Source organism: Ranitomeya variabilis, chromosome 5, assembly GCF_051348905.1.
Source record: "Ranitomeya variabilis isolate aRanVar5 chromosome 5, aRanVar5.hap1, whole genome shotgun sequence".
Classification (NCBI taxonomy): Eukaryota; Metazoa; Chordata; class Amphibia; order Anura; family Dendrobatidae; genus Ranitomeya; species Ranitomeya variabilis.
The window spans coordinates 129,647,718-129,666,403 of NC_135236.1; the positions used below are offsets into that span (position 1 = coordinate 129,647,718).

The 18,686-nt window shown below is 44.9% G+C and overlaps 1 protein-coding gene across 4 annotated transcripts in view; it reads right to left on the reverse strand.

The window, feature by feature from the left end:
* Positions 1-18,686, reverse strand: part of SLC24A1 (solute carrier family 24 member 1) — a 77,126-nt gene that overhangs the window by 14,445 nt on the left and 43,995 nt on the right. For 2 of the 4 annotated variants that reach the window (XM_077263293.1, XM_077263292.1), the window contains 4 exons: positions 15,962-16,048; positions 7,367-7,485; positions 2,760-3,002; positions 1,531-1,620 (listed from right to left, as the gene is read on the reverse strand). In XM_077263293.1, the coding sequence (XP_077119408.1) occupies positions 1,531-1,620; positions 2,760-3,002; positions 7,367-7,485; positions 15,962-16,048 (539 nt within the window). The remainder of the gene's footprint in view (positions 1-1,530; positions 1,621-2,759; positions 3,003-7,366; positions 7,486-15,961; positions 16,049-18,686) is intronic. The other 2 variants (XM_077263295.1, XM_077263294.1) reach the window with 1 other exon arrangement.

The following is an 18,686-nucleotide window of genomic DNA, read 5'->3' on the forward strand; positions in this document are numbered from 1 at the left end:
GCTCCTGTATACACAGTATGATGGGCCCACGGCACTCCTGTACACAATATTATGCCTCAACAGCTCCTCTATATACAGTATAATGGACCCACAGCTCCCTATACACAGCATGATGGACCCACAGCTCCTCTTTACACAGTATGATGGACCCACAGCTCCTCTTTACACAGTATGGTGGGCCTACAGCTCCCATATTAACAGTGTGATATGCCAACAACTCCCCTTCACGCAGTATAATCCCGCCACATCTAAACAGTTTAATGATCCCCACAGTAGAAACATACTGTATAATGTCCCCCACAGTAGAAACCATATGGTATAATGGCCCCCACAGTAGAAATCATGCTGTATAATGGCCTCCACAGTAGTCTCCACACTTTATGATGGTCCCTACAGTAGCCTTCAAATTTTATACTGGCCCTTGCATTAGCTCCCACACTCATACTGTATGAATACCACCACTGTGGGCTCCAAACTGTATAATAGCTCCCACAGTAATCCCACACTATATGTTGGCCCCCAAACTATATCATGGCTTCCACATTATATAATGGCCCTCACCGTATTTCCCACACTGTATAATGGCCCCACATTATCCCTCAAACTGTATAATGACCTCCACACTTTGAGGGCCCCCCACAGTAGTTCCTACAATATTTTAGGGGCCTCCTCACACTGTATAAGGGTCTCCAATTGTTTGATACCCTTAGTCCACCACAAGTTTTAATTAAAATTAAAAAAATCAAATACGTAATCCAGAATCCTGATGAGTCCCCCGGTGAGGCTCTCGCTGACCAACAAGCTGATGTCATCCCGCCGATGTACTCGCAAAACGTCAGAGTCCCAGTGCAGCCTGATGATGTCACCGCATTGAGACTCTGACTTCCTGTGCATGTGCGGCACCTCGGCAACTGCATCCCCCTGCTATTCCGTAGGTATAAAGCAACCAACGGTCTACAGAACGGAGAGCCGTAGTCAGGGAGATCAACTTTCCTTGCGCTACAGCATGCTGATATAGCTCTCAGTAAAGGTAGCTTTGGATGGGCCCCTCTGAGCAAGAGGCCCAGGACAACCGCACCATCATCCCCCCCCCCCTTGGTAGCACATAGGCTGCCATTGTTCTCGACAGCACAGGTCCTTGTTTACACAGAACAATGTGCTGCCTACACCCATGATTAAAAATAATTTCACCTGATGAACATCGAGTGATTGGCCGTCTGCTTACTCTGCACAATTATTGGGACACCAGCGTTCCTAGGACAATCTGTCATTGTACAAGTACTTTCACTCGTGATAAGTGACAGAGGGAAGGTCAGACAGTGAGGCGGTCTAATTCTGATTGACCGTCAGCTTGAGGATTATCACTGGGTAAACTGGGCTTACCTGTGATTCAGGCACCTCTAGTAACTAAGAGACCAGTGAACCGTAACACAATTTATGGTATTTGGACTTGGCAGAATCCTAGTCTATTAAATAGGCAGATAAAATACAAAGCCGGTACAATGGTGCCTGCTCATTCCCCAGCCTCACCTGGTGTGCCCACCATACCATGAGATACGAAAACACAGCAATCCACATAATGGAGCCCAGGAACGTCAGCACGAAGAACTTTCTTGATTTCTGTAACAGAATTAGGAAATGACAGATAATTAGTTTGTGTAAAGCCTGCGGATAATGAGATTAGTTTTCAGTGGCCTCTGTTCTTAATGGAGTCTGTGGTGACGACAGGGAGGATAGCGCAGAATCCAGCAGTTTTCTTTCACTCGAATCTGACAAAATTTGTGACTGAACCTCCGAAACATATGTGAAGTGAGCCTAATACACATGTACATGTCTAGTTAATTCAGGTAGTGTAAATGTAATGTAACTAAATGAAAGAATAATAAAAATCAAGTTTATGTAACTTGACTGAGACTAAGTCGCAATACGAGGCACACCCCATGTACAAGGGTGGCGCTGTTTATGGAAAACAAAAAAAGTCTAATTTATTTATTTCCCATCTTTGGGCTTGTTCCGATAGTAATACATCCTTGTGCTGTTTGCATGCAAAACTGATACATTGGTGCATGTGTTGTGCTAAGTCAATGGTGTAATTTACATGAATGTTTTCACACAAGGGCGGATGGCCCACATGTAAAAACTACAATATGCACTAGTTTCATTTATGTTCGGATCATACATTCAGACACCATCCATATGACATCCGATTTATACTTATTCATTACAATTATTAAACAGCATTTGGCTTTTCATTATATTTGAAATTGTTGATGTATAAAGCGGATGTGGAAAAATATACAGATGGCAAAATGGATGAATAATTTCCTGTTTGTTTTTTTTTCTGGATGAAAAACGGATAGTTTTTCAAATGTTCGTCAAAACCCTGGCTTTAGACAATCCCTTTAATTATCTCTAAGGCTACGTTCACACTAGCGTTGTGCGCCGCTGCGTCGGCGACGCAACGCACAACGCACGCAAAAACGCGGCAAAACGCACGCAAAAACGCTGCGTTTTGCGACGCATGCGTTGGTTTTTGCCGAAAATCGGACGCAAGAAAAATGCAACTTGTTGCGTTTTCTTGGTCCGACGCTTGCGGCAAAAAAGACGCATGTGTGGCACAACGCAACAAAAAAAAACACATGCGTCCCCCATGTTAAGTATAGGGGGCGCATGACGCATGCGTCGCCGCTGCGTCGCCGACGCAAACCCGACGCACATTAGCTTAACGCTAATGTGAACGTAGCCTTATTGTCACTTACCGGACTCCGGACATCAGGCACAGTCAACCACAGAGGGAATACAATGGGAAGTAGTAATAGGTATGTTATTTGCTTTCTCTTAGTGTCAGGCCACTCCAAAGAAAGAGGTTCATCTGGCTCCTCTTCATCATTGTCATCATCATCATCATCACTGTCATCATCATAGCTTTCATCCTCATCATCACTGTCCTCTCCGCTGCTGCCAGATCCACGTCCTCCATCACCTGCTTCAGCTGCACCTTTCTGTGGAGCAACAGCACAAACTGAGCACATACTTGTTACGCTCATGTGTGGACTGTTAAGCGCGCACGTGGATCTTGGACCCACTGTGCCGTGGACCAAGGAGAACCTGGAGGAGTTTGGCTAAGCGAACACGAGACTTCGCTAAAGTCCCTGATGGCGGGGTTAGACGTGGCTCCGGATGGACGCCAGGTGCTACTCCAATACAGACCTCGGACGCACGGCAGCTGACCCCCCAAAGGGACAGGAAGCTATAATGACAGGTGCTGGCAGGAACGGTAGAGATACAGGCAGGTGCAGCAGGTATACTGACTGGCCCGGCTGATTCACTGGAGAGATAGGTACTGGCAGACACTGCTTGTATACAGGCAGGTGCTGGCGAGCATGGCTGATATACAGGCAGGGAGGTGTTGGCAGGCACAGCTATGTAAGATGACTGCAACAGGAGTGCGGTCGCGGTGGTGAGTACTTTGGCGTTCATGCCAGGGGAAGGAGGAGGCATGCAGGGATGCTGGCATTACAATACTGAAATCCGGAAAAACAATCCTCTGGTATGTGGTTGATGAGTTAGAAAATGACATCGCTGAGGTCAGAAATATTCTGGAAAATATCAGAGTCCAGAGATTTCTGTTATTGGAAATCAGATATAAAATTCTAAGGAAAGGCCCATTCGTATCAATAAGTGCGTAATCTGTATTCACCCCCCTTAGTTCAGTGGAGATCAGTGGTCCATGACTTCACCAATGTCATCTTATCCCTTATATGACACATCCGATTATTTCTAATGGATTTATAATTTAAGAAATGATTGAGATTTCACGAATGAGCAAACAATGTACCAAAGACCATTTTACTTCTGTCGCCAATGTGCAACCAAACAATGGCGGTAAGTAAGTGTAGACACAATTTTGTAAAAGTGTAAATTGTGGAAGTAATAACTTTGTAACCAGAACCAACTTGCTATAATGTATTCATAGGTTAGGTCATAACCTCTAAACCAGTGGGATTCTGATTGCTAAAATGCCTACCGATCCTCAAAACGGAGCCCTTTTGTCCGTCCCCCCTCCCCAAGGTAAAGGGAGAGGGGGGTGCTCAACCACAGCTGTTATGATCTGGTGACCCTGGAGCCGCATGAGACTATCTCTGGAGTAGGTGGTACCTGTACTGACCGCAATCCTAATACTGACACCGCAACTAGAAGTAGCCGTGGGATGTACCTAACCAGGCCTAGACACCTCGACACAGCCGGAGGACTAAATACCCCTAAAGATGGAAATGGGAAATCCTATCTTGCCTCAGAGCAGAGCCCCAAAGGATAGGTAGCCCCCCACAAATATTGACTGTGAGTTTAAGAGGAAATACGTACACAGGCAGAAAAGACAGAGTTTAGCAAAAGAGGCCCTTCTAGCTAGATAGAAAGGATAGGACAGAGTTCTAAGCAATCAGTATTAAAACACTAGAAAAATCCACAGCAGAATATACTATATACTACATCTAACTAAAGACATAGGATGTATATCTGCATCTCCAGAGAAACCAGCATGACAGAAAAATCCAAACAAGTCAAAGCTGGACAAAAACACAATAGATTGCACTGCACATAAAAGCACACTGCATGCGTGCTACAGAGAACCAAAACAGGGCACTTATCTTAGCTGAAATGACAGCAGGGCAAGTGGAGCCAGACAGAGATGCAATCCCTCCAAGATACAATGGACAACTGGCAGGGATTGAAGGATCCTACAAACCTAAATACCTAATAGAGCTGCAATAAGCAGAAACACCTGCCCTAGCCTATAATCCAGAGACCACTGCACTACCACTAACAACCACCGGAGGGAGCCCAAGAGCAGAATTCACAACACACAGCTACACTGATTCTCAGTGGGACTTCCAGAGATAACCAAATACACGCCTGTTAAGGCTTGTCAAATGCAAATGGGTACCTTAAAGGGCTTGTCCAGTTATACCATATTGATCACCTATCCATAGAACAGATCATCACTAAAATATTTGTAGGGGTCCGAAACCTGGCACCCGCACCAATCAACTATTTGTTGCTCCATTCAATGTGCAGTGGCTGACACTGACTACTGCAGAACAGCTCCTGTTTGTTTGAATAGCGACTGATCTGCAGTACCTGGCAGCAGACACTACATATCAAATGGAGCTGCACTTTGCTCAATTCAATGTGTTTACGTGCAGCCACCACCGAGGCAAATAATAGCTAATCTGTAGGGGTGTCTGGTGTCGATTGATATGGTATCCTATCAGGAGGTCATCAATATAGTATTAACTGACAACTTTTTCTTACTTTCCAAGTATGAATGTTTGCTGTACACTGTATTCAATGATCACCACAAAGACTTGCATGGAAATACAAAAACTTTTTGCTGGGTCGTGTTTCTGAATGCTTTCTATTTTTGTATACTTCCAGCTCATAATAATTAGTAGAAAGCAGCTAGCAAGTAAATGCATTTGTGACATTAAGTAGTTAGTGTTCTGGGGAACGGTTCCCTACCCTGGAAAATACAATGATTTCCATGTAACAAAATGCAGAATTGTATTCCCGATAATAAAGCAGATCCCTATAAAACAATAAGGAATTATAAGAATTGTCAGCATGGTCGCCACCAAGGTCAGTAGAGAAGGATTTCACCCCTATGTATGTGTTACATCTCACCTTTATTGAACACTCCAGCTTTGGGGTCCAGACCACAAAAAAGAACTGTAAAATAGTTTACATTTTAGAAAACCATAGATTAGCTACATGGTCAGAGGTCTGCACATAGGTTAATATGAATCCCTGGTAGCTCAAGAGGTTTTAATTTTATTCTATTTCCCGAGCTGCTGCCGCTTCACCAACCACCCGAGCTGCTGCCGCCTCACCAACCACCCGAGCTGCTGCCGCCTCACCAACCACCCGAGCTGCTGCCGCCTCACCAACCACCCGAGCTGCTGCCGCCTCACCAACCACCCGAGGTGCTGCCGCCTCACCAGCCACCCGAGCTGCTGCCGCCTCACCAGCCACCCGAGCTGCTGCCGCCTCACCAACAACCCGAGCTGCTGCCGCCTCACCAACAACCCGAGCTGCTGCCGCCTCACCAACCACCCGAGGTGCTGCCGCCTCACCAACCACCCGAGGTGCTGCCGCCTCACCAACCACCCGAGGTGCTGCCGCCTCACCACCACCAGTGCTGTAGCACACCGACCTCCTGTCTCTTCCCCATTATCCCGAAGAATGTAAGTCCGCAAGGACAGGGTCCTCTCCTCTCTGTACCAGTCTGTCATTGTAAATGTGTTTACTGTTAACGATATCTATAACCCTGTATGTAACCCCCTTTTCACATGTACAGCACCATGGAATTAATAGTGCTATATAAATAAATAATAATGATAATTTAGAGGGACAATCAGGGTCTCCACAATCCCTTGGGTCATGGACAGATTTATTTTATTAGCCATCTCTTCAATTGCTCTCAGTATATTTTGGTGTTTGATCTTTTTAATTGACCTGCCTCATTAAAATCTTGGTAGCAAAAATCCCTGCTGACCTTCGAGATCTGGTAGAAAGGAGCAAAAAGAGTCATAGTGCCCACTGGCTGGTGCTGTATTGGATGTGGATCAAGGCCAGCACTTAACTGCCAGCATTCTGAAGAACTTTTGTAATTACTAGACCGCCTATATGTCATGAGGCCGCAGAATGACACATGTCATGATATTGCATGATACTAGTGCAGAATGGTGGCTCAGTAGTTAGTAGTGTTGCCTTTCAGCTCTCATGTCCTGGTTTCAAATCCCCCCCAAGGACAACATCCGTAAACAGTTTGTATGTTCTCCCCGTTTTTGAGTTGAGTGGGTTTCCTCCGGGTTCTCCAGTTTCCTCCCACACTACAAAGACATACTGATAGGGAATTTAGATTGTGAGCCCCAATGGGGACAGTGATGTCTGTAAAGCACTGTGGAAAATGATCTATGTAAGTAAGCATAATAAATAAAACAAGGTTTTACAAATCTTTTGGCTATTCTCTACGAGCCGGTATCTTTTCTGGTAATATTAATAGACTATGTTATGCCAACTGCAGGGCGTGAGGGGTGGTACATAAGGTGCCATTCATTTAGAAAACTGGACTGCAGTTTACAGAAGAGCTGGTATTTTACATACATGTATTTCTATGTCTGTATGAGATGTGGAGGGTAAACTGGTAATATGGATGCATAAGGGAGACACAGACAGCATAGGGCGCAGGTATAAGAACAATAAATAGATGGTTGGAAGCCGCTTTAAGAATAGTAGTGGGCCCTTTACCTGCTGAGCCCGTGTGCCGTTGCACATATGGTAAGTCCACCCCTGTGAATTGACTTACCTGAGAATCATCCTTGTCTGCTCCTTCATACTCCCCAACCTTGGAGGGCTCAGACCCAGTGGCGGGAGTCACTTGTACATTCACACTGTTGGGGACATCACCACCTTCATCTTTGTCATCTGCAAAGAAAATAGAATTAAATAAAGCTCTGTGCTGACGATGTGGAGCTGTGTTCACTAGCTGCTAATACTATGTCATAATTAAACTATCCATGGCGAATAATAAATGTCTAGTCTTCTACGTAAGACTCTCAGTTATGACGAGTAGAATTGTATGGTATTACTCATGCATGTCACTATGTACAGTACAGACCAAACGTTTGGACACACCTTCTCATTTAAAGATTTTTCTGTATTTTCATGACTATGAAAATTGTACATTCACACTGAAGGCATCAAAACTATGAATTAACACATGTGGAATTATATACTTAACAAAAAAGTGTGAAACAACTGAAATTATGTCTTATATTCTAGGTTCTTCAAAGTAGCCACCTTTTGCTTTGATGACTGCTTTGCACACTCCTGGCATTCTCTTGATGAGCTTCAAGAGGTAGTCACCGGGAATGGTCTTCCAACAATCTTGAAGGAGTTCCCAGAGATGCTTAGCACTTGTTGGCCCTTTTGCCTTCACTCTGCGGTCCAGCTCACCCCAAACCATCTCTTTTTTTAATCAGGTATTTTTTTATTAAAGCATATGAAACGCCAATAACACAGTCCAATACAATTTCCAGACAAATACCGTACGTTAGATACATGACCTGATAATACATTTTCATTTTACTAAACAACACCCTTAAGGTACCTTCACACGAAGCGACGCTGCAGCGATAGCGACAACGATGCCGATCGCTGCAGCGTCGCTGTTTGATCACAGGAGAGCTGTCACACAGACCGCTCTCCAGCGACCAACGATGCCGAGGTCCCCAGGTAACCAGGGTAAACATCGGGTTGCTAAGTGCAGGGCCGCGCTTAGTAACCCGATGTTTACCCTGGTTACCAGCGTAAAAGTAAAAAAAACAAACAGTACATGCTCACCTGCGCGTCCCCCAGCGTCTGCTTCCTGACACTGACTGAGCTCCGGCCCTAACAGCACAGCGGTGACGTCACCGCTGTACTTTCACTTTAGGGCCGGCGATCAGTCAGTGTCAGGAAGCGGACGCCGGGGGACGCATGTAAGCATGTACTGTTTGTTTTTTTTACTTTTACGCTGGTAACCAGGGTAAACATCGGGTTACTAAGCGCGGCCCTGCGCTTGGTAACCCGATGTTTACCCTGGTTACCAGTGTAAAACATCGCTGGTATCGTTGCTTTTGCTTTCAAACACAACGATACACGGCGATCGGACGACCAAATAAAGTTCTGGACTTTATTCAGCGACCAGCGACATAACAGCAGGATCCTGATCGCTGCTGCGTGTCAAACGAAACGATATCGCTAGCCAGGACGCTGCAACGTCACGGATCGCTAGCGATGTCGTTTCGTGTGAAGGTACCTTTACCCACTAACCAACCCCCCTCTCTCTCCCCCCAATCTCTTGCCCATTATCCAATACAACCATCTGACAGCATCACCTCTTGAGAAAAGATAACAAGCTTTACAAAAACACGCCTGTACATGTAGGAGTCCCCCCAGAATTAACTAAACGACACCCATTCTACTTTGCAGTAACTCAGCAGACGCCACACCTGGGTAATCCATCCATCCACCCCACATATTTTCAAATTTTGTATTCTGACCTCTCTTACTGTATATGTTTCTTTCCATAAGGACAATAAAATTTATCTTGTTGATAAATTCCTTTTTCCCTAGCGGTTTTTCATCCAACCAATGCATTGCGATAAGCTTTCTCGCAGCATACAACAATCTTGCGATAGTCAGCCTTCCACATTCATCCGTAGCAATATTATCCTTACAGCCCAAAAGGCAAGTCAGCGGGTTACGCACCACATCTACTCCTGTCACCTCCTGGATCAAGTTAAGCACCTTCACCCAAAAGGGTTGGAGGCGAGCACACGACCACATCATATGTAGCAGATCAGCGCCTTCCTCACCACACCTGGGACACTTTGAGTCACCTCTCAGTCCTGCCTTCCTCATCCATGCCGGGGTCCTGTACACCCTATACATCAGGTATAACTTTGACACCCTTTTAGCCTCACTCAGGGAAGCCCTGGAGATATAGTGAAGTATGGACTCCCACTGGGACTCCGACAAGGGGCCCACATCCGCCACCCATTTCTCCTTAATCCTTAAAAGATGCTTCAATAAAAAGGTATCCATCAGACCCTTGTACATCAAGGTAATGAACCCCCTCGTACTCCTCCGAGGCCCAATAAGATTCAACAAGCTATCTGACTGCAGATTCACGCGCGACACCTCATTTTGACAGTTTAGGGCATGTCTCAACTGCAGGTACTGAAAGAATGACTTCTGGGTTAAAGGAAACTCAGTCCTAAGTGTCTCGAATGTTTTAATGACATCCCTATCAAGCAACTGAGACACGAACCAAATGCCAATGCGCCTCCACTGACCAAACCCCCGCAATCTCTTAAGCTCTGTCAACCTAGGTTCAAACCAAATTGGCGTATATCTCGTAAATTCCGTTACTCCCCTCCATTGCTTAATTTTCTGCCATACTTTCCCCATCATAGCTATTGTTGGGAATTTTGGGGGTTAATTCTGAATCTACCTGCTTCAAGACTGGCCAACAATGGGCCCTTCCCTACCGCGTGTTCAATGATTATTCCCGCTGAAGAGCTTAGTTCTGGCTCTCCCCAACCTACCATGTGCTGGCATTTAGATGCTATATAGTAAATCCATGGATTGGGGACCGCCAGACCACCCTCATCCTTTGCCCTTTGCAGATGTTTCAATTTGATGTGCGCCCGTCCACCCTTCCAGATTAAATCCCTAAATAGAGTATTGATCCTATAAAATTTACTCTGAGGCAGCCACACTGGAGCATTATGCAATATGTAGAGGAGCTGAGGCATAAGTATCATTTTGATCAAATTGGCTCTGCCTGCGACTGACAGAAATAGCTTCTTCCAGGCCCCAATCTTCTGCTGGAACTTCCCAAGCAAAGGAGTCCGGTTGAGCTGCACATAGTCCTCTATTTTGTCCTAAACCACGATGCCCAGATATTTAAACTCATGTACTACTCTTAAGGGAACCCCAGGGTCAAGAGTCAGAGGAGCCGCCGCGTCCATGGGCAACAACACAGATTTCTCCCAATTAATAGATAGTCCGGAAAGAGCCCCAAATTTAGAAATACTGTTCATAGCGGCCCCCAGAGACTCCTGTGCATCTTCCAAGAACAATAACACGTCGTCAGCATACAGGGCTATTTTTTTCTTCATAGTTTCCATACAGAAACCCCTTTACGTCCCTGTCCCTCCGTATTGCCGCCGCCAAGGGCTCTATAGCAATTGCAAACAGCAGAGGAGACAAGGGGCACCCCTGCCGCGTTCCCCTATATAAAAGGAAATCCCCCGACAAGACTCCATTTACCCATATCCTGGCTCTTGGAGACTCATACATCAGCTGCACCAAACGTATGAACCTCTCACCAAAACCCATAGCCTGCCCATGACTGCCCACAAATACTGCCACTCCACACTATCAAACGCCTTAGTGGCGTCTAAAGACACCACAACCCTCCAACCCATATTATCGGCCTTTACCTGCATATTGAGAAACAGTCGTCGAAGATTACACTCTTTAGAACTATTGGGCATAAATCGGGACTGGTCCCGGTGTATTAAAGTCGTTATCACCTTGTTAAGACGGTTAGCCAACATCTTGGGCAAGATTTTGATATATATCGTTAATAATGAGATTGGGCGATAAGAAGCTGTGGATAACCTTTCCTCAATATGGTGGTGGAATATAAATTGAAACCAGCCACATCAGACATCCATACAATTTACAAAGCAAACATACGAATCTACCCGACTGATCTATAACCACTTTGTGATACACAAAAGGTACCCCGGCACAGATGAGGATGCTGACCCGCCTGGAATATGCTGAATATGTGGCATGGTACCCCACCTGAACCCATCTCTTAGCCAGAAAATGCGTTCTCTCCTTCACCATATGAGTCTCCTGCAGACAGATCACTGACGGCTTGGCATCATTCAAAAATTTAAACACAGCTTGCCGCTTCACACCAGACGCCAAACCCCTGACATTCCAACTCACAATTCTCATTCTTCCCGCCATTTTCCCTCCTCAGTACATATTATCCCACATTCTTTCATCCATTTGCGGCCAAAGCCACAACCACAGTAACCATGGTGATGTACATTACACAAATATTTCACCCCAACCCCACCCCCCTCCCCCCACACAACAGAGAAACATCCCCAACAAATCCCCATCCCATCCTTCCATCCCCTCCTAACACGGAGGGGAGAGCGCACTTTATCCGGAACAGTCTGTTAACCCCGTCCAACAGTCTCGCCGCTTGTCCCAAACTATTGAGACTCTCAACATGACTTGTGGATTGCAGCCTATTTAAATTTCAACTCGAGATCCAACAAGGGCCCATCCCTGCCTCATAAGAAGACAAAAAACCCAGGGGGGAAAAAAGAAGCCAATGGATCCCTCCAAAAGAGGCAGTAAAAGAGAAACAAGAATAAGAAAGAACCATTCTATCATCCCGCTGAGTCCTTTAATTTCACTTGACGCAAATGTTGCTCGTTGCTGTCCAGCCATCCGAGTGCCTCTTTATCCTCCATGAAGAAGTGCACTTTCCCTTCAGCGACCACTCTTAGTTTGGCTGGGTACATCATCGAGTAAGTGACGCCAATCTCCCTCAGCCTCTTCTTGATATGGACAAATTTGGCTCTCTGCTTCTGCACCTCTATGGAGAAGTCCGGAAACATGGAAATCCTGGAGCCATTTATCTGCAAATCCGGGTTCTCTCTGGCATGTCTGAGAATGGCGTCTCTGTCACGGTAGTGCAAAACCTTGACTAGCACTGGTCTAGGAGGACGCCCAGGGGAGGGGATACGCAGGAACGCGGTGTGCTCTTTCAATAGCATACATCTGAGATAACTTGTCGGCTCCAATATGGTTTAATAGCCATTTTTCAAAGAACTCTGTTGGCGCCGCGCCTTCCGTCTTTTCCGGCACCCCAATCAGCCACACATTATTGCGCCTGGACCTATTTTCAAGGTCGTCCGATTTGGCTTGTATGGCAGAAATCGCAGCACTCATGCGTTTTGTAGCCTCATCCGCCTTAGCAATACAGTCCTCAGCACCGCTAATGCGTTTTTCCACCTCTCCCATCCTTTCCTTAGTCACATGCAAGGAATTTTGCATCTTGGTCATGTCTGCCTGCAGGACCCCCATCTGCGCAGCCATATTGGTGATAGGATTGTGACTGTATAAAACCACATTAAACACATCCTTCAGAGTGGGCTCCTCAGGAATCTGCATTCCATCGATGCATAGCACAGAACCTTTCATGATTCCCCCGCTCTCCTCCTCCTGCACTCCAGTGCTGCTCCCGCCATCACTGTCTTCTCCCTCCTCCTCCCCCAGCTTCTCCATATCTCCGTGCCCCACAGGCTTATCTTTCACCTTGCCTGTCACCGCTGGGCTCCGGATCTCCATCTATTGGGCGAAGCGTTGCAGCCAGGCTGCTGCATCTGCTCTCCCAGAATCTTCCCTCGCAATCACAGGCTCCTCTGACAGCATTTCCTCCTGGCCGGCGCCATCTTGGGTCTTTCTCTCCTGCTCCCCCGCCTCCCTCCTGGAGCTCCTTCTGCCGGTCATTGCCCCGCAGGCACACAGATCCGCAGGCACCACACCGGACACGGATTCCCCGCTAATTTCAGGTACCTGGCCACCGATTTTACAGGCTGCAATCCTGCATATAGCTTATACTGAGCGGGAGCTCCTGCCTCAGATGACCGCTCACATCACGTTCAGGCCATGCCCCCCGCGGTCAAACCATCTCAATTGAGATCAGGTCTGGCGACTGTGGAGGCCAGGTCATCTGGCGTAGCAACCCATCACTCTCCTTCTTGGTCAAATAGCCCTTACACAGCCTGGAGGTGTGTTTGGGGTCATTGTCCTGTTGAAAAAATAAATGATGGTCAACTAAACGCAAACCGGATGGAATAGTATGCCTTCAATTTTGAATAAATCCCCAACAGTATCACCAGCAAAGCACCCCCACCATCACACCTCCTCCTCCATGCTTCACGGTGGGTACCAGGCATGTAGAGTCCATCCGTTCACCTTTTCTGCGTCGCTCAAAGACACGGTGGTTGGAAGATCTCAAATTTGGACTCATCAGACCAAAGCACAGATTTCCACTGGTCTAATGTCCATGCCTTGTGTTCTTTAGCCCAAGCAAATCTCTTCTGCTTGTTGCCTGTCCGTAGCAGTGGTTTTCCTAGCAGCTATTTTACCATGAAGGCCTGCTGCACAAAGTCTCCTCTTAACAGTTGTTGTAGAGATGTGTCTGCTGCTAGAACTCTGTGTGGCATTGACCTGGTCTCTAATCTGAGCTGCTGTTAACCTGTGATTTCTGAGGCTGGTGACTCGGATAAACTTATCCTCAGAAGCAGAGGTGACTCTTGGTCTTCCTTTCCTGGGGCGGTCCTCATGTGAGCCAGTTCTTTGTAGTGCTTGATGGTTTTTGCCACAGCACTTGGGGACACTTTCAAAGTTTGCCCAATTTTTTGGGCTGACTGACCTTCATTTCTTAAAGTAATGATGGCCACTCGTGTTTCTTTACTTAGCTGCTTTTTTCTTTCCATAATACAATTTCTAACAGCCTATTCAGTAGGACTATCAGCCTTGTATCCACCAGACTTCTGCACAACACAACTGATGGTCCCAACCCCATTTATAAAGCAAGACATCCCACTTATTAAACCTGACAGGGCACACCTGTGAATTGAAAACCATTCCCGGTGACTACCTCTTGAAGCTCATCAAGAGAATGCCAAGAGTGTGCAAAGCAGTCATCAAAGCAAAAGGTGGCTACTTTGAAGAACCTAGAATATAAGACATAATTTCAGTTGTTTCACACTTTTTTGTTAAGTGTATAATTCCACATGTGTTAATTCATAGTTTTGATGCCTTCAGTGTGAATTTACAATTTTCATAGTCATGAAAATACAGAAAAATCTTTAAATGAGAAGGTGTGTCCAAACTTTTGGTCCTGAAGCTCAGGCAGTAATACTAATTACAAGCTCTATACCTATATCTAGCTTCATGTATATTTCTCTCAGTATTCTGTATCATCTTCCTCACAGGAATGATGGGTATTGCCCCTATTAGAAGTGGCTGTGTGATGCAAGCCAAGCAGGGAAAATGAGGGAATGTGGGACACACTAAGAAATGGTCTTTAATGGAGTTGTCCACTACTTTTGGAAATGCCCAACGAGGTGTAAAAATAGAAAAACCATCTACCAGACCCCCAGTACTCCCCCATCTGGCTGCTGCTACTGTCAGTTTCCTGGCTTCCTGTGCCAGCGGGGCATCATGCGACCACTGCAGCGGTCATGTCTTGGGCTGACATACTATTGGTGCAACCAAGCACTTGGAATTGTGCATTATTATGAGCTATTGGACTGCAAAATGCCCATACGCTGTCTTTGCACAGAGGCCCTGTTCTGTCTGTGTTATCAGTGGGTCGTGAGATGAGCAAAATGATTTGCACTCCTCAGGTCCGGTGTCCACTTCATCCAGAAGTCACCGTTTGGCTTAAGCTGTCACCAGATAGTCCCAAGTATAAGAGGTAGCCAGAAAACAAATGAGGGTAACTGGCAGCAATACAGAAGAGCATCAGTAATCCGGCAGGTGAGTATTTATTTTTTTGTGCCTATTAAATCAACTATTTCAAATTAGTAGACAGTCCCTTTAAGCGGCTAATTTCTTTTAGTTCAGCTATCAATACCCATGAATGAACCTGCAATATGAGCAAGGATACAGTTTAAAAATCATAAGGAACTAGTGACAAAACCTTAGAGAACCGGTAGGCTGTCGTTCTCACATTTCTGCTCATGAAATGACTCCCTCCCTATACTTTTCTTTTGCGAAATCTTGACATACAGAAGCTCAATAGTTCCCATTGGTTAGTTAGCCGCTCATCGTAAGCAATAAATCCTGCCCATTCACCAGTGTTACTAATCCTGTAAGACCCAACCAAAACAAACCATGCTGAATACATCCAACAAGAGGTGCCTAAGAGACAGACTCCATATATAGTACACATATCCATTTCATTACTTAATGTTCCCTAAAAAAACAAGATAAATGTTATATTACATACTCATTTTAATAACTGAATGTGTAGGAAAACAACTGTCTGTTCATCACTCAATAGGATATCGCAAAGACACCAGAAAGCAAAATTCTGGACTAGACCTCTATATAGACACTTACATATCTTACATAGCACCGGTATTGGAGATTAGTGCATCTAATACTGCTGCTTTAAAGATTTGGGCTATATCTATACCCATGCCTATATTGAACTACTTCTATAAATTGCGCAAGGGGTGTACAGCCATGACATGATCAATCCAGTGTCAGGAAGATGAACAGCATCTGAGCCTACTTTTCTCACCTTTGTTTTTCAGACATTTTTTCCCCTCTGTCTCTACCTTGGCCTTGGCCATGTTGTTCATGATTTCAGCTTTGTCTTTAAATTTTGCTGGAAAGGAGAAAATGTACTTACTGTTCACTCATTCAGTGCACACAAGAACTTCACCCTACAGGCAATGCGTGCACTTATTCCATGCATAAATGTACCAACACTACCCATCCAACACAAGCAGCTGTCCTAGCTCTAGTGTAATGACTATATAGTCCATAGAAACTGTTTTTAGTGATATATGTGCCCCTGCTGCATACATATATTATATATACAATGCACAGAAGCTATCACTCCTTAGAGTCATATCTGCAGCAAAAGGTGAAGTTTCCTATAGGAAGTGGCATACCAGAGGAGCAGGGCAAGGAGCAGGCAGAGTGGGCAGCAGCCTAGGGTGGTACTGAGCATGGGAGTGCAGTTTATATAGTGTTAAAAAAAAAATGAGCATCTACATTGGATCACACCAACCAAATGAGTCTAACTTTAGTTAAGAAATAAGTGCCTAGAGGAATAGTCAGACGGCAGACTGATTTTTATTTATATGTACTGTACCATGTAGTGAAATTATAAATGGGGGACAAGGCACTTGATGACACACAAACAATGTCTGCCACATACAATATAGTCAAAACATATATACCACACACCATCAACATAAGTCATTAACTGTGGTCTCAAATAAAAATTCAGCATATCAGAATGGAATCGGTACGTGTTTTTCTAAAACAAAATCTTAAATGTCCCTCAAAACTTTACAGCAGCAGTATTCTAGGGTAAATTAATCTTATTAAAATCTCGAGCAATGCAAAATAAAGTATAAAATTAGTGATTACATTTTTAATATATCTGCAATGCAGCAAACATTCTCTATAACAAACAAAACAAGAGGCTCTGTCATCAGATTACAACCTACATACAGTAATAAACAGATCTCTCAGACCTAATAACAATGTAGTATTTTCCTTGAAAATCCATCTTGAAATGTCTGTCTAATCTTTTATGAAACGTTACCTCCATCTACCCCCTACTAGCCTGATTGACAGTCCCTCAGTGTCCCTCCCCCCTGCTGAGATCTCATACTACTATGTAGAAGCTGCAGCTAAGATTCAGGCTGGGAGGCAGCAGCCAACACTTGTACTTATGAGTTATTTATCTTATTTTCTAAAGAATTTGCCCTCATCACATTTGAAAAATAGGTCAGATTCTGTCTTGGTGATCTTGCCTTCCAGTGACAATTCTGGGTTTTTCCATAGCCGGTTCAAAGTACCGGAAGAGTGGCAAGGCAACACATGAAACATCAACTGCAGATGTCGTATGGCTAAGTGCTACGGAATAAGGAAAGACCTCGTGATCGACTACATAAAATCTTTACCATGAAACTATGGATCATAATCCATATGCTTCAAATACAGTATGTTGTTTAACAATGAGTACCCCAGGCTGGACAGCATCATAATTTCAAGAGGGAGAAACCCACATGGAGGCCCAATTGTGAATATAGTCCCTGATGAAATGGGCTACCTAAGCTGCAAAAAAAAACAACAATATTCCATTGGAATGTGGAAGCTGACTGGGATGAACATTGGAAAGATGGACATTATCAAGAGGAAAATGGAAAAGAAAATTGTAAACCTGAAAGTCAATGAACTGTATTTAGTACTCAAGCAATACCACATTAAGGAGAAAGGGACTTGCCAATGTGGCCAACAAAAGGATCCAAGTCTATGCACCAACGGCAGATGTGTCAGAGCAGGACATTAAGGACCTATAGGCCCAGGCACTCCGCATAATTCCAAAGAAGGACATCATCTACATTATGGGCAAGGTCAATGCCAAAGTTGAAGAAAGACAGGATGCAGGAGTGGTCGGCAGACATGGATTAGGAGAGAGGAAAGAAGCTGGTGAGCACTTTGTGCAGTTGTATCATGAGAATAAGCTAAGAATCACTGGCACCTTCTTCACTCAGCCAAAGCAATGCAAATGGATATCCTCATCCTCCACCAGCAAAAATGGAACAGATCAATTTTCTCTGCAAAAACATTACCAGGAGCAGACTAAGTCTGATCTCCAACTCCTTGCAGCCAAAATCAGGGTCAGACTATGCAAGATGAAGCATGCAGACGTGCAAAGGAAGTTTCATATCAATATGATCCATGCGAGTGGAAGTGCTCAGGCAGTAGAAAGGGGCTTAGACAAATTCTGGAAAAGATCAAAGTAACTATAACTAAAACTGCTGAATAGTATGTTCCATAAAAGAAGCCAATACATGGTGGGAATTTATTAGCTAAATCACGCTCTAGATTCCTAGTAAAAAGAGAGAGGCCAAATCAGAGCACATTGTACGATGTGAGGCAACCTAAAATTGATGTCCAAAGAGAAGCAGGAAAGACAAGAACAACTTTCTGAATACCCGATGAATGAACCTTTAAGAAGTCTATAATAAGGGCCAGGGAATTATTTGCCATGGTGAAACAGGTGAAGCCATTCTTAGCATGACTAATAACCATCAATGATCGTGATGGGAATTAAATTAGGGACCAGCTAGACATCAAGTAGAGATGGAAAAACTACAAGAAATATATGACAGTGACAGCACTGACTATCATGAGGAGCAGGGTGTCATGTCGGACGCTGTTCACACTAGGGCGTCCAACAGACAGCAGTAATTGCACTTACGTCCACTACACGCTCAGTGGCG